Source organism: Fonsecaea monophora (assembly GCF_001642475.1).
Source record: "Fonsecaea monophora strain CBS 269.37 chromosome Unknown Scaff88, whole genome shotgun sequence".
Classification (NCBI taxonomy): domain Eukaryota; kingdom Fungi; phylum Ascomycota; class Eurotiomycetes; order Chaetothyriales; family Herpotrichiellaceae; genus Fonsecaea; species Fonsecaea monophora.
Window position 1 is genome coordinate 105,774 of NW_019174019.1, and position 12,763 is coordinate 118,536.

General features: G+C 51.8%; 4 protein-coding genes across 4 annotated transcripts; 2 read left to right on the forward strand and 2 right to left on the reverse strand.

The window, feature by feature from the left end:
- Positions 1-1,088: 1,088 nt before the first annotated feature.
- Positions 1,089-2,836, forward strand: AYO21_09243 (hypothetical protein; the record flags this gene model as incomplete). The annotated part of the gene is made up of 3 exons (XM_022659181.1): positions 1,089-1,272; positions 1,336-1,701; positions 1,803-2,836. The coding sequence occupies 3 exons, from the start codon at positions 1,089-1,091 to the stop codon at positions 2,834-2,836; spliced, it is 1,584 nt and encodes a 527-aa protein (XP_022508538.1).
- A 3,480-nt stretch (positions 2,837-6,316) lies between these two features.
- Positions 6,317-7,846, reverse strand: AYO21_09244 (hypothetical protein; the record flags this gene model as incomplete). Its single annotated transcript, XM_022659182.1, has 1 exon — positions 6,317-7,846. One exon carries the CDS (start codon positions 7,844-7,846, stop codon positions 6,317-6,319), a length of 1,530 nt encoding a protein of 509 aa, XP_022508539.1.
- A 478-nt stretch (positions 7,847-8,324) lies between these two features.
- AYO21_09245 (hypothetical protein) lies at positions 8,325-9,904 on the reverse strand (the record flags this gene model as incomplete). The annotated part of the gene is made up of 2 exons (XM_022659183.1): positions 8,325-9,451; positions 9,520-9,904. The coding sequence occupies 2 exons, from the start codon at positions 9,902-9,904 to the stop codon at positions 8,325-8,327; spliced, it is 1,512 nt and encodes a 503-aa protein (XP_022508540.1).
- A 1,155-nt stretch (positions 9,905-11,059) lies between these two features.
- AYO21_09246 (hypothetical protein) lies at positions 11,060-12,469 on the forward strand (the record flags this gene model as incomplete). The annotated part of the gene is made up of 4 exons (XM_022659184.1): positions 11,060-11,503; positions 11,594-12,119; positions 12,211-12,233; positions 12,299-12,469. 4 exons carry the CDS (start codon positions 11,060-11,062, stop codon positions 12,467-12,469), a joined length of 1,164 nt encoding a protein of 387 aa, XP_022508541.1.
- Positions 12,470-12,763: the final 294 nt, after the last annotated feature.

Sequence of the window (12,763 nt, forward strand, 5' to 3'; positions counted from 1 at the left end):
GAATGGATCCCATAACGGATGGTGGTTGTCTGCTCTGGACCACGACGAGGCTGTTTCGGCCAGGGCGCCAAGAGTCTATTTCGGGCCATTGTGCCTGCCATCCGCCATCTACGCACTTGCTCTTGGGCGGCTATTTTCCTTCTCTTCTACACCAAGGTGCGTTGCCGCCAACCTCATGGCCATTCAGTCTCAGCGCTGCGATTTGTTGAGGGCGCGTCTGGTCAAACTAGGACGTGCCTTGGACATTGGTTGGCGTTTCAACAGCAGAAGAGATTTTCGACGTCGGTAAAAGGTGTACCTGGTACCGAGTACCCAATAACAAGTCACCCGATGTCTCGTCAAGATCTTGACAAGCTTGACAAGGTCCTCGGTACGTGGAACTGAGCCGATTCCAACCTTGAAAGGCAGCGAAGGCAATCGGAGGCTGCCACTCGCCTGGCCTGCCGTGCCTGTGCAGGATACTGATCATCGGCGGCTTCCAGGCTCGCAGGCTCCAGCCCCCGGACACCTAAAGCCGCCAATTGGTGGCTCTCGCCTGGATGGCCAATTGATGAGCTGCCCGCCAACTGGTTCCCGGTTAGTGCTTGATTGGTGCTTAGAGCTTCGACGTTTCCCGTCCATTGGCTCCACCAAATGGTCCGTCCATCCAATACATCGACAGCTACTCGGTACCTATGACTGCAAAAATTTCCTTATCGTTATCAGGATCTGTCTGGGAAACTGTCAAGCTGGGGCACAGTGTCTTTGATGCGTGGCTTGAGAAGCGCATAATTTTCTATCTTATCACAGCTGCAAAAAGCTCTTCAAGTGTCAATCCAAGTACTAATAAAGCTCTTTCAATCCGCCTGTTCCACACCGCTTGTCAGTTCTTATATTACCCAAGATACCATCGTCAACACCTCGATCTCATCTTAACTTTTTGTGAGACTTCGCTCCGCACGTCACCTCGTCATCGGATCTCGTCCTCTCGCAGCAGCACCCTTCGTCACTGGCCACTCCGCATCTTTTTTGGCTGCACGACATTTCCCCATCCCCACTCCCAAGCCGGCCACAATTCATTCTGCTCGGCTGCGGCCAGTGACTCCGCCATGTCGCTCACGCGAGTTGCGTCGGTCGATGGCTTCGAGCGTGAGAGAAGAGGCTCTCACGTCTCTTCGCATCGCAGAATGAGTTTCAATCCTGTCAGCGAATGGATCCCGCCCACGGACCGGAAACCCAGTCTGGTCTCGGTTGCTCTGCAGTTTGAAGAAGTTTCGAAGCGAAAGCGCATAGGTATGTGAATGACCCATGTAAGGGACGCACAAGATCCCCACTGACAGGCCTATGCTGCCACAGTCCAGGTTGTTGTTGCCATAATATATTGCCTGTTCGCGGCCGGAATAGTTTTCGGCTACGCGGCCATCAAGCCTGTCTTGATCGATGAAGGCGTCTTCAAAGACCTGTGTACGCCAGAAGAGGTGGACCAACACGTTTCGCCATGTTACAAGCAGGAGATTCGGTTGAACTTGATGTTCACTGTGGCAGCTGTCTCGACCAATGTCGCAGCCCTCCCTATCGGAACCATCCTCGACAAGTACGGACCCAAGGCCTGTGGAATCATAGGCAGCATCTTTCTGACCACCGGTGCCTTGCTCTTTTCCTTCGCCTCCCAGGTTGACGGTGACCTCTTTACTCCAGGATACTTCTTCCTGGCCCTTGGCGGTCCTTTCGTCTTTATCTCTTCCTTTCAACTCTCAAACACCTTTCCACAAAACTCAGGCTTATACTGGCGCTCCTGACGGGTGCCTTCGACTCCTCATCAGCGCTCTTCCTCATCTTCCGCCTCATTTACGAAGCCACCGGCGGCAAACTGAACACCCACCGCCTCTTCCTCCTCTATCTCATCGTGCCTATCTTCATCTTCATCGTCCAGGTCTTTATAATGCCAAAGGACTCGTACAAAACTGTAAGTGAAGTGGTCAAGGACGCTGAAGAGCAAGTCAACGCTCCCACCCCACCCGAAGCATCCGAAGATGAACGTCGCTCTCTGCAAGAACGAAGAGAAAGTACTATCCAGGAGATATCCTTACTCCTGGACAAGTCGACCAACACAAAACGCCAGAAGAGAGAAGAGCACAAGAACGCGAGGTCGGGTGTGTGGGGAGCTATGCATGGCTATTCCGCCCTTCAACAGATCAAATCGCCATGGTTCTGGCTCATCACGTGCTTTACCGTCGTGCAGATGACGCGGATCAATTACTTTGTGGCCACGATTCGGCCGCAAGAACGTTACCTTCTAGGGTCTCCAGAGAGCGCGAAATTGGTGAATGACTTTTTCGACGTGGCACTTCCTCTGGGAGGTGTTTTGAGCATCCCGTTTATTGGCCTGTTGTTGGACAACACATCCACACCTTTCGCCTTGGGATTTCTGGTGGTCGTAGCCACCATTATTGGTGTACTGGGCTGCCTCCCTTATATGTGGGCGGCCATCGCCAACGTCTGCCTTTTCGTCGTGTACCGGCCCTTTTATTATACCACTGTCTCGGACTACTCTGCAAAAGTATTTGGGTTTCAGACCTTTGGCAAAGTTTACGGTCTCATAATCTGCCTCGCAGGGCTCTTCAACTTCTTGCAGAGTCCTTTGGATGCAGTCACGCATATGGTGTTCAACAATAACCCGATCCCTGTCAACGTGATCCTTATGAGCATCGCGGTGATTGTGGGCTCCGCGCTGGTGACGTTCACATCGATCAAGGCGAGGACGATGAAGAGAGACTTCTTGGAGGATGAGGCTGAAGGGGCCACAGAGTCCCTGATGCCCAGTGCCATGACGAATGGGAGCGGCTATGGGACATGAGAGAAAAGTGAGATTGATGGGTGGAGTTGTCAGCACCGGCAGAGCATTGTCACTCTCAAGACTGGAGATATCCCAGCTTCTTGCGCCGGATTGTTCCCTCGAGCTGCGTATGTTGTTTTGTTTTCTATTTCCTCTTTTTTTTTTTGACACCAGTGCAACACGAAAAGCAGCCCATCCGGCCGGATCCAGTTTGGGAGGGAAATTGTCGAGTTTTACTTTGCAACGGCGACAAAATATGGCCTGGTGTATAAGCAGGCACTCTTGAGTTCAAGAGAAGAAGGGAGAAAAGTTCTCGCTCGCCTGTTGGACGATGATGCATTAACTGATCCCGGAAGTGACCGGGGGCAAAATGGGAATGGGCTTCGTCGCTTTTATGACCAGGTCAGGCCAGATGATCTCAGATCGATTGACATTTACGGGATTCGTGGAACGTACCAGTACTTGCTGTCCAGTACGGTCCCAATGTCTATAAGAGAGAGGGAATTTTTGACGCGAGTTACGGAGTGAGGATATCCGGGTATTAGTACGTATATACAGCACCCTAGCAAAAATATCCGTCCACCCCACCATTTTTCCACCTACTAGATTTTCAGCCACCACCACTTGTTTCTTTAATTACTTCAACCACGTACGCTTAATCTCTCTGTAACTACTGTTATAATGACAAAAAGCAATGAATATTCTGATTTTGTACGTGGTACAATCAACGGACTTCATTTAGCTGGAAAATCGCAGCGAGAGATCGCCGATATCGTTCAAATACCTCGCAGTTCAGTTCAGTACATTCTCAATCATCTTGAGTCACAGAGCCACCAACGCCCTGGAAGACCTGAAAAACTATCAAATACTCTAAAGAGAAGACTCGTCCGTTACGCAAAGAGATTTCCTAGGCATTCCTATCAACAGTTGATCGATAATAACGATCTTGATGTCTCAATTGATACCGTTCGAAGAGTACTACGCGACTACGGATTACGCCGCTGGATGGCTAAAAACAGGCCTAAACTAAGTAAGGAACATGCTCGTAAACGCCTCGAGTTCGCTCTTGCGCATAAAGACTGGACCTAGGAGGAATGGTCGCGAGTTATTTGGTCAGACGAATGTTCGATACTCCGTGGCAGTGGGATCGCACGCGAATGGCTATTCCGTACGCCAGAACAGAAGTGGAAAAAGGACTTTATTACACCTCGAGGTAAAGCCCAGGACCTCTCGATCATGATCTGGGCAGCAATCTGGGGCCAGGAGGCGTCAGACGCCGTTATTCTATCGCGCGACTGGGAGTCAAAAAAGATGGGCTATTCGGCCAATTCCTATCTCGAAGTGCTTGAGGAAAACATTCCTACCTGCTAGGAACCAGGTAGGATATTCATGCAAGACAATGCCCCAATTCACAAAGCGAAAAAGGTCATAGAATGGTTCGTAGACCGTGGAATAATAGTAATGGATTGGCCACCGTTTTCGCCTGATTTAAACCTAATTGAATCCCTCTGGTTTGAACTAAAACGCCTCGTCAACGAGATCGATCCTGGCCTTAAGGACACTACTGGCGATAGCGATGCTATCAGGCAGCGATTTGCAAGCGCAATTACTAGGGCCTGGGCCAGTATTAGCCCTGGAAAGATCAAGGCAGTGGTCAAGTCAATGGATAACAGGATCAACGAAGTTATCGCCGCCGAGGGCTGGTATACGCGATATTAATAGTTTTTTTTTGCGGAGCTAGGTTTATGACTATTCGGCTAGAGATCCTACAATTTGTATTAAATTATCTCATAAATTGAGTGTGTGGTGGCTACTTGTTATAGAGGTGGTAAGGGTGAAAACATCTGGTGGGGTGGGGGTGGACGGATATTTTTGCTAGGGTGCTGTATGAACCAAAGATACGTATATGTAATACTATGACCGCCCGAGATACTCGCGTACGTACATGAGTTAGGTACCAATCAAATATTCACTTCATACCTGCCGTCTGTACCAGCGAATGCGCTTGTAACAGACTGAACGATGCACTTTGCGAGCTCTCGGTCCGTTACGTAGTTGGTACATGTAGTTGGTAAATATTAGTATACATGTACCTCGTACTCGGTACGAGCATGTCGAAACGTCGAAACATGTCGAAGCAATTTATTGGGAGGAGGACTGACGAATGTATATCTACGAGAATCGGCGGAGCGAGTTGTAACGGCGAGATTGTAGATACATGGGACGAGATGAGACTGGCTTGTACATGTGATTGAGTGTATGGCGGATCTGGCATCTGAATATCATATCATTCACGAACTTCACTAAAGAATGCATGGCTGCTCGTTTGTCTCTCTTGGAAGCTGTAAACAAGGACTGTAGTTTTCTTTTCGACGGAAGGGAGGGAACGTTCGGATGGAGTTGTTCCCCAAGTGCGGCGCATGTAAGTTTCGTCTCTGAGTATCTTTTTTGAAGCGGAGTATAATTGACGGAATGGCTACCGGTGTAGTCCTCTGCGCGACCACGCGACTGTGTAGATGGATTCTCCAACCTTGGTCGAGGATCAACTAGCCACCATGAGAAAGTGCGATATTAATCGTCCTTGTCCCGACAGTCAAATCACATCAATCCGAATCCGCCTCATCGCGAATCCCTCCTGAGCGGCCCACTCAATCCACTCGCCTTTCTGTCTCCTGATTTTGTACATTCGTTCCTTATAATACATGCGATATCGTCAGCGGCCGGGGCCGGCGCGGCACCAAATAACGCCTGAGTGGTGCCGTTCTCTGCAGAACTGGCGGTTGGAGTCGGAGTAGCGAGATGATTCGTTGTGAACATGGTGCAAAAAGGTGGCCTAGAATCCCGGGAGAAGCATCTCACTCCATTCCGAGTTGAAGAATGCGACGGCAGCCTAAACAAAGAAAAGGTCAGTCCATGATCGTCAAGAGTGGAGGACCACTTGGATTGGAAAAGGAAAAGGAAGTGCCCGCGCGAGGCGACTCTAGCAGGAGAAAACTTACTCCAAACATGGCCACACTGATGACAACACTCGAGTTCTCCTCGGAGGTCAACGTATGATATACCTGGCCGAACCAGCCTTTGGGTTGGGACCGACGGGTCGCGGGCTGAACTGTGATGCGCTTGGGAGGCATTGTGGAAAGAAGTGTTGGAGAGTCGGCTGCTGGGGGTGTCTTGGGCTATTCAACTTTGCGGAGTCAAAATTCCCTTACGTTTCGAGAATGTGCAACGAGGACAAAGGGCGATGGATGATGGTGTAGATTTGAAAAGTAGTTGGAACTGCTCTCTAGCTAAATGAATGACCTCCTGCGCAATAAATCGCAGCTTGGAAATTTTGGAGAATCTGGATACGGTGGCGCGCAGGTCTTGTCTAGTGAAGTATCTAGTGCGGATCATTAAGCCAAGGTCTACCTCAAAGTGCTGCTCGTGCTCCACGTGCTCCATCCATCGTGCTCCACGCATCTCCTCCTCCCCCCTTAGTCTCCCTCATCTCTCCCTCTCTACCTAGACAGTTATGGGCAGCTTTCTAACTCCAATCCTGGTCTCCTTCTCTTGCTGATCTTGTTCTTTTGCATCCAGCCACATTTTCCACTTTGCGTTTCGGTCGACCCTAGCAAGAAGCCACTCCGGAGTATGACCCTGCATTTTGTCGTCGATTCCAAGCCGAGCAGCATCCTCATTGACCCATCGGACAAGATCTTCCACATATGCTTCTTCAGCCCCAAGCTCCGCTAGGCTGTGAAAGTCTCTCCCCAAGCCTTTGGTCCGTACCCGTTCATTATACTCTTCGCGCATTCGTTGCTTGGGTGGCAGCTCGGCTTTACCACTCAATACCCTCGCGACCGCCTGGGCTTGGAACTCGAAAAACGAGAATGTGGCAATGTGATATGGAGCCCCGACAAACGCAAGCGTGGGATCCTCAATGTAAAATATGTCCTTGTGCAGGTTGTGCACCATTTCACCTTCGGCGGTGACGAGCACAAATTCGTCTGCTTCACCGGCTGGAATGTCGTCCCGGTGCAGATGTGGGAGGAACGGATAGGAGGTTATGTATCCTGTACAAAGGATGACTGAATGGATATCCGTCAACGCCTCGCCATTCTCGAGAATTACCTTCCCGGGAATTGGTCCTGAAGCTGGAGCATTGACATCGCGGTCCTCATTCAGTTGGAAGGATTTAACGGGCCCGATTCGCGTGGCGCCTGATGGTAAGAAGCTACTAGGAACGTCGAAAGCTCCGTTTCGAGAACTCTGATAAATCTGCTTCGCATAGGCAGCTGATTCTTTGGCGATGTCGCTCGACGATACGCCAGCACCAACGAGAAGGATGTTCTGGTCTTTGAAAATTCGGGGATTGCGGTATCTTTTCGAATGCCAGACTCGATCGGGCCACCCTTGCTTCCACTCTTGGAGCCCCGGAAAGTTGGGTATACGTGGCATATGGTAATGCCCTGATGCCACGACCACGGCATCAAATGTCCAGCGTCGTTCTACCAATCGCGACCCCAGAGGCTCTTTCTGCAACGTTGTCGTCCGCACGACCCATTCACCAAGATACTTCCGCACCTCCTCAACGCGAGTGTGGTACTGTGTGACTGCGGAGACGCCATGCTTGAGTGCAATGTTCTGGATGTATTCCTCCAATACGTTTTGGTTGACGATATCCTCAGTGCCTTCAGGCCACGCGAGCAAACTTGTTCTCATCTCCCTGGTTGAGACGTTGTTCTTCAGGCCGGCATAACATGGCCCTGGTGGTGCATGAGCAATCTCCAGCTTGTCGTTGTCCTCGTTCTCCGGTGGAGGAGTGCTGAATGCGAGCTCCGGCCTTGTCTCATAGTCGCCTTTCGATGGGAGCTCATTCGGGTAGGAGGGATCGACTGATGAACGCTCGTCAAAGTGCCATACTCCGCCGGCGATTCCTGATCTCTCGAATAGAACTACCTCGAGGCCGTGTTTCAACAGGTGTGCAGCTGTACAGACGCCGCTGATACCGGCACCTATCACGGCGACTCGGTTACTCCTATTTTGGACCATGGTTTGCGGAAGGATATCAAAGATGTTTCTCCGATAACATCACCCTCGAGAAAGATCCTTGCAAGTGGCTCGTCCCGCCTTAAGAACTATAAGAAGCCGCGGGTGTGTGGTGTCTCATTACAGGGCCTGCCAATCAAAGGTGGTCTGACGAGTTCCCTTCACGAGAGGGTACATATCAGCAAATACCCTCTTCCAAGCACGCCATAGGTGTTGTGCTTTTGGCCAAACTATAATTTGACCGACCCCCTCGGCGTTATGACACCTTATGCTCGATAGCTTCATCGAGGGATGACAAATGTACACAATCCAGCCAACACTGTCGGTAATGATTTCGGTTCATCAAGACCTCATTGACGGCGTTGACACATCTGAATACTATCCACCTCGGGCTCTTGTTCAGCTACACACCTGTCTGCAGACCTCTCCAGACTTCTAGTCTTCCAGACACCTAGGTTGGCCCTCGAATATCCCGAATTCGTCACACGACTGGGCCGAGTTTTCTCTTTCTTGCCAGCTCCCACTTCCACAAGACCCTAATTACCAATGCGCAGACAATCATCCCGGCGCTCAAACATGCAGAAGTGATAAACCCTCTGTGGTACCTCGGGGCGTCAATCTGCTGCCACACTACTAGCGGTAACCAAGCTTGAAACACATAGGCCAACTCGTTCATGGTCCCCACCACAATTGCCCTTTCTTCGTTGTCATCTGTGCAAATTTCGTGCGCCCAAGCCATGCACAAGCCACTCAGGCCGCCACCACATCCGGCCAGAATGTAGCACGCCCAGTGCCACCCAACTGGTATGTCCCAGGCTGCAAGACTCGCGTAGGAAACTATCGATACTAGACCTCCGAAGACGATCGGGGGCCATCGGGCGCCGCGGAAGATAGTGTCCGAGGTCCAAGCATAGATGAGAGTACTGACCACCTGCACTGCATATGTGGTGGTCGGATATGTATTGATCTGCGAGATGGTGTACTTGGGGTGTGTCGAGTCCTTGAGATACTGTGCAAAGGTAGGCTGGCTGACTCCTGCTCCGGCATTGTTGAAGGTCATGTACAAGGCCGCCAACATGTAAATCTTCCAAGATGTGAAGATTTTCTTGAACTTGGCCTTGGTGTACGGGGCTCTCTGGGCGCGGCCTTCCAGCTCCATCCGCTTGCGCGCATACTCGCGCTCCGCCGGGGTGAAATACCATGCCGTGGTGATTTCGGGAACGTCAGGAAGCAGGAAAAACCCGGAGAGAGCAATTGGGAGAGAGATGATTCCGTCCACCACGAAGAGCCATTGCCAGCCCTTCAAGCCTCCTTTGCCCCCGAGGTGGTAGACGGCGGCCATGAGGTATCCGGAAAACATGCTCCCAATGGCGGACGAGGTGTGGAAAATACAGGACCGTTTTGCCAATTCATCTCTCCGGTACCACGATCCGATTACGTATTGCATGCCTGGGTAGAATGTCGCTTCGGCAAGACCGATGAGGAATCGGAGGGCATAGATCGAGCCGGCGGAGTTGCACTTTGCGAGGCAGAAGGTCAACACTGCCCACACAACCTCCATGAGCGGGATCCAGATTCGCGGACGGACGCGGGTGAGGATCATGTTTGCTGTTACAGGTCCGTCAGTCACAGTCACTGAGAGCCCGTCTGGCTGGCCCAAGGGGATCACTGCTTACACGGCACTTCGCCAATGACATATCCCACGGTCCAACATGTCTGCATATAGTTCAGCTGGTTCTTGTACAGGCCCAGGTCCTCCTTCATGCCTGACACGAACGCATTGTTGATGTTGATCTGGTCGAGATACTTGATGAAGTACCCCAGGGTGGCGAACGTGAGCACCGCGGCGTCGAGCTTGAACAGGAACCGTCGTTCCTCTGGCGACTTGTCCAGCGTGTCCCAGACATACGACTGCCATTTGCGCTTTGGCTTGGCCTGGATCGTGTTGTCTGAGATCTTGCTGTTGGAGCTAAGCGTCTCGTCCACCGCCACCGGCGTCGTCGACAGATCGGTCTCGACCCCCTTGACGGTGATCTCTTTGCTCTGTTCGTAGAAGGACATCTTGGTAATTCTTGGTGCCCAGCCCAGTGGCTTTCCCACTTTTGCTCCTCTCCGTGGGCAATTCGTTTTCCGCTGGAGAGATATGCCAATGGCCTTCTTCGAAGCTCCCTTTTTAAACTTTCTCTGGGCTTTTTCTTCTTGTTTTTGAAAGCTTCTTTACGGAGGCACCTCCCAGCACATGAACGGGCCATCGAGTCTCCCCCCTCTAGACCATCGCACCTTTTAACGAGATATTGCGTGCTCCTCATTGCCGACGCTCTCGAACCCTAGTCGACGCACATTGCTCGGCCGCGATGTGCGCACACGGCGTACTCGGTGTAGCGAGCCATTCTAGTGTTCCTTATAGCCGGGGGAAAGGGGGCGATCTGCGTTGGTTGTCCAATGCAAGGATGATGGCGACGAACCCTTTGAGAGCGTCTGCATAAGGCCCCCTCCCCACCGGCCAGATGATACCACGTCGTGCACGTCGCACGCATTGCATTATTGTTGATTGCCAGAAAGCAAGGGTCTCTGTCGATGGACGAGCAGCAAATAGGGGGGTTAAAGCACGCCATTTGCCCCCACGTGACTGCGGCTGCGGACCGGTCCATGTACCTCCCCTGATCGCTCTGTAGAGATCAGCTGAGTATCGAGACACTCACACGTTGACATGGTATTGATTGGAACGATAAGGAACCTCTCTGGAAAAGCGGGGGTTTGGGATGGTTCTGTATAGGTACAGAAAGGGCGTGAGCGTGTCTCTCCACCGGGGGGGTGTGGGTGGATGGGTAGCTTTTGCCCCCTTGGGAGAGGTGGTTGCAAATCGGTAGAGTAGCTTTCGTCCGTCTTCATGCGGCTAATCGATCTTCTCCTCCGTAAGTGGACGGAACGTTCGATAACCGGCTGCGGGCACGCAATGAGGGATTCTGATATCGCAATCTTGTTGTCTCTGAGCAAATGTACTGAGGTCGTAACCTGGCATTCTGGCAATCTGGCTCTGTAAGCAAGTCGGGATTTGTGGAGTAATCTTTGAAACTCTTTTGTTCCAGTGCTGCTTGAAAAAGAGATGCTCGGTGATTGATTGTCAGACCGTAGTCTTCCTTACCCCGTTTGTCTCTCTCAGAGGAATCTTTGTCCTGTGGAAAAAGGACAGAAGAGTTCAATCCGTCTCTCAGAATGGCACCAGCACCCATTGATCCCACCATCACGGACTTTGTCGTCCAGAAAAAGGACACCTTGGGACTGCCCGAGCCGGCGTACCAGAGACTCGTGAAGGCGGGCATCGATCTTTCAAACGGATACCCGTACCGCCCGAACCGGCCGTTGTATCTCCAAGACGTGTACAACATCCGGAACAACGAGCGCAAGCACGTCGACGCCGGTGCTCGCGCCGACAAGTCAAAGAGCGCTCTGTTCTCCGCCGCGACCAAGGTCACCGACCTGACGGCCTACATTGGCACCGAGATAGAGGGGCTCCAGCTCAAGGACCTCACCGACCAGCAAAAGGATGAGTTGGCGCTGCTGATCGCCGAACGCAGCGTGGTTTTCTTCCGAGATCAAGACATCTCGCCGCAGCAGCAGAAGGCGCTGGGAGAATACTATGGCGAGGTTGAGATCCATGTAAATCAGACCCTTCTTGACATAGTTGAAAGTGGTTCCCTGTGCTAAGATTTGAATCCTGTTTGTTTCTCCTTTGTCGGAAACTTATAGCCTCAAGTCCCCCAAGTCCCAGGTGTTCCTGGCGTCACGGTAATTTGGCCAGCCCTGCAAGCGCAAGAGTTCCCGGCCAGCTTCCGCAAGCCTGGAGGCGCTTCGCGGTGGCACACGGATTTGGTCCACGAACGACAGCCCGCGGGCATCACCCACCTCCACAACGACACCGTCCCACCCATCGGGGGAGACACGCTCTGGGCCAGCGGCTATGCAGCCTACGAGAAGCTGTCGCCAGACTTTCGAAAATTGATCGATGGTAAGTACGCCGTGTACCGGTCAGCTCATCCGTACCTCGACCGTGAGAACCCAACCGGCGGGCCGAAATATATCGAACGAACTCACCCGTTAGTCCGCGTGCACCCGGCGACCGGCTGGAAGGCGTTGTGGGTGAACAGAGCCATGACTGATCGAATTGTCGGGCTTGACAAGCCCGAGAGTGACCTCATCCTGGGGTACCTGTACGATGTGTACGAGAGGAATGTCGATATCCAGGTTCGGTTCAAATGGACGCCGGGCACGAGTGGTATGTCCTTTTCCCCCTTTCCATCAACAGCAGTTGTCTCATCAAGTTCATTTTGTTGGCCGCTAACGGAACCAATTTTGATTCGAAACAGCTCTTTGGGATAACAGAATCACGGTGAGTTTTGTTGCTTTCCATGGCTAAACCCGCCCTCGACTGCTGACTTGCTAACTCTCTCCGAGATCCATAATGCTTCTTGGGATTATGCTGGCAACTACCCGCGACATGGTACACGGGTCACTTCTCTGGCGGAGAAGCCCTTCTTTGACCCTAGTGCGCCGACGAGACGGGAGGCTTTGGGGCTATTAGGGCCGGACGAGAAGCAGGTCGATGGTGTCTTGGTAGAGGGTTAGGCAAGTAGGTGCTATTTTGGATTGGGGGTTTCATGTCGAAGGGGAGGATGAGGAGGGTAGGAAGTAGACAGGTGGCTATATAACTCAATGTATCAGCCTGACCTGCTTTTTACTTGAGAATCTGCTTGGTATAGCCTTTAGGGAACCCCTATATGTGGAGAGAAGAGTAGAACAAATTGACTGCTGTGGAATGGATCTGCCATCTCGTATCTCACGTGCACGTAAGGCTCTGTTCCCCCTTTAATGGATCTGTTTTGTGGGTCTCATTTCTTGGCATAAAGGCTTGGCAACAAC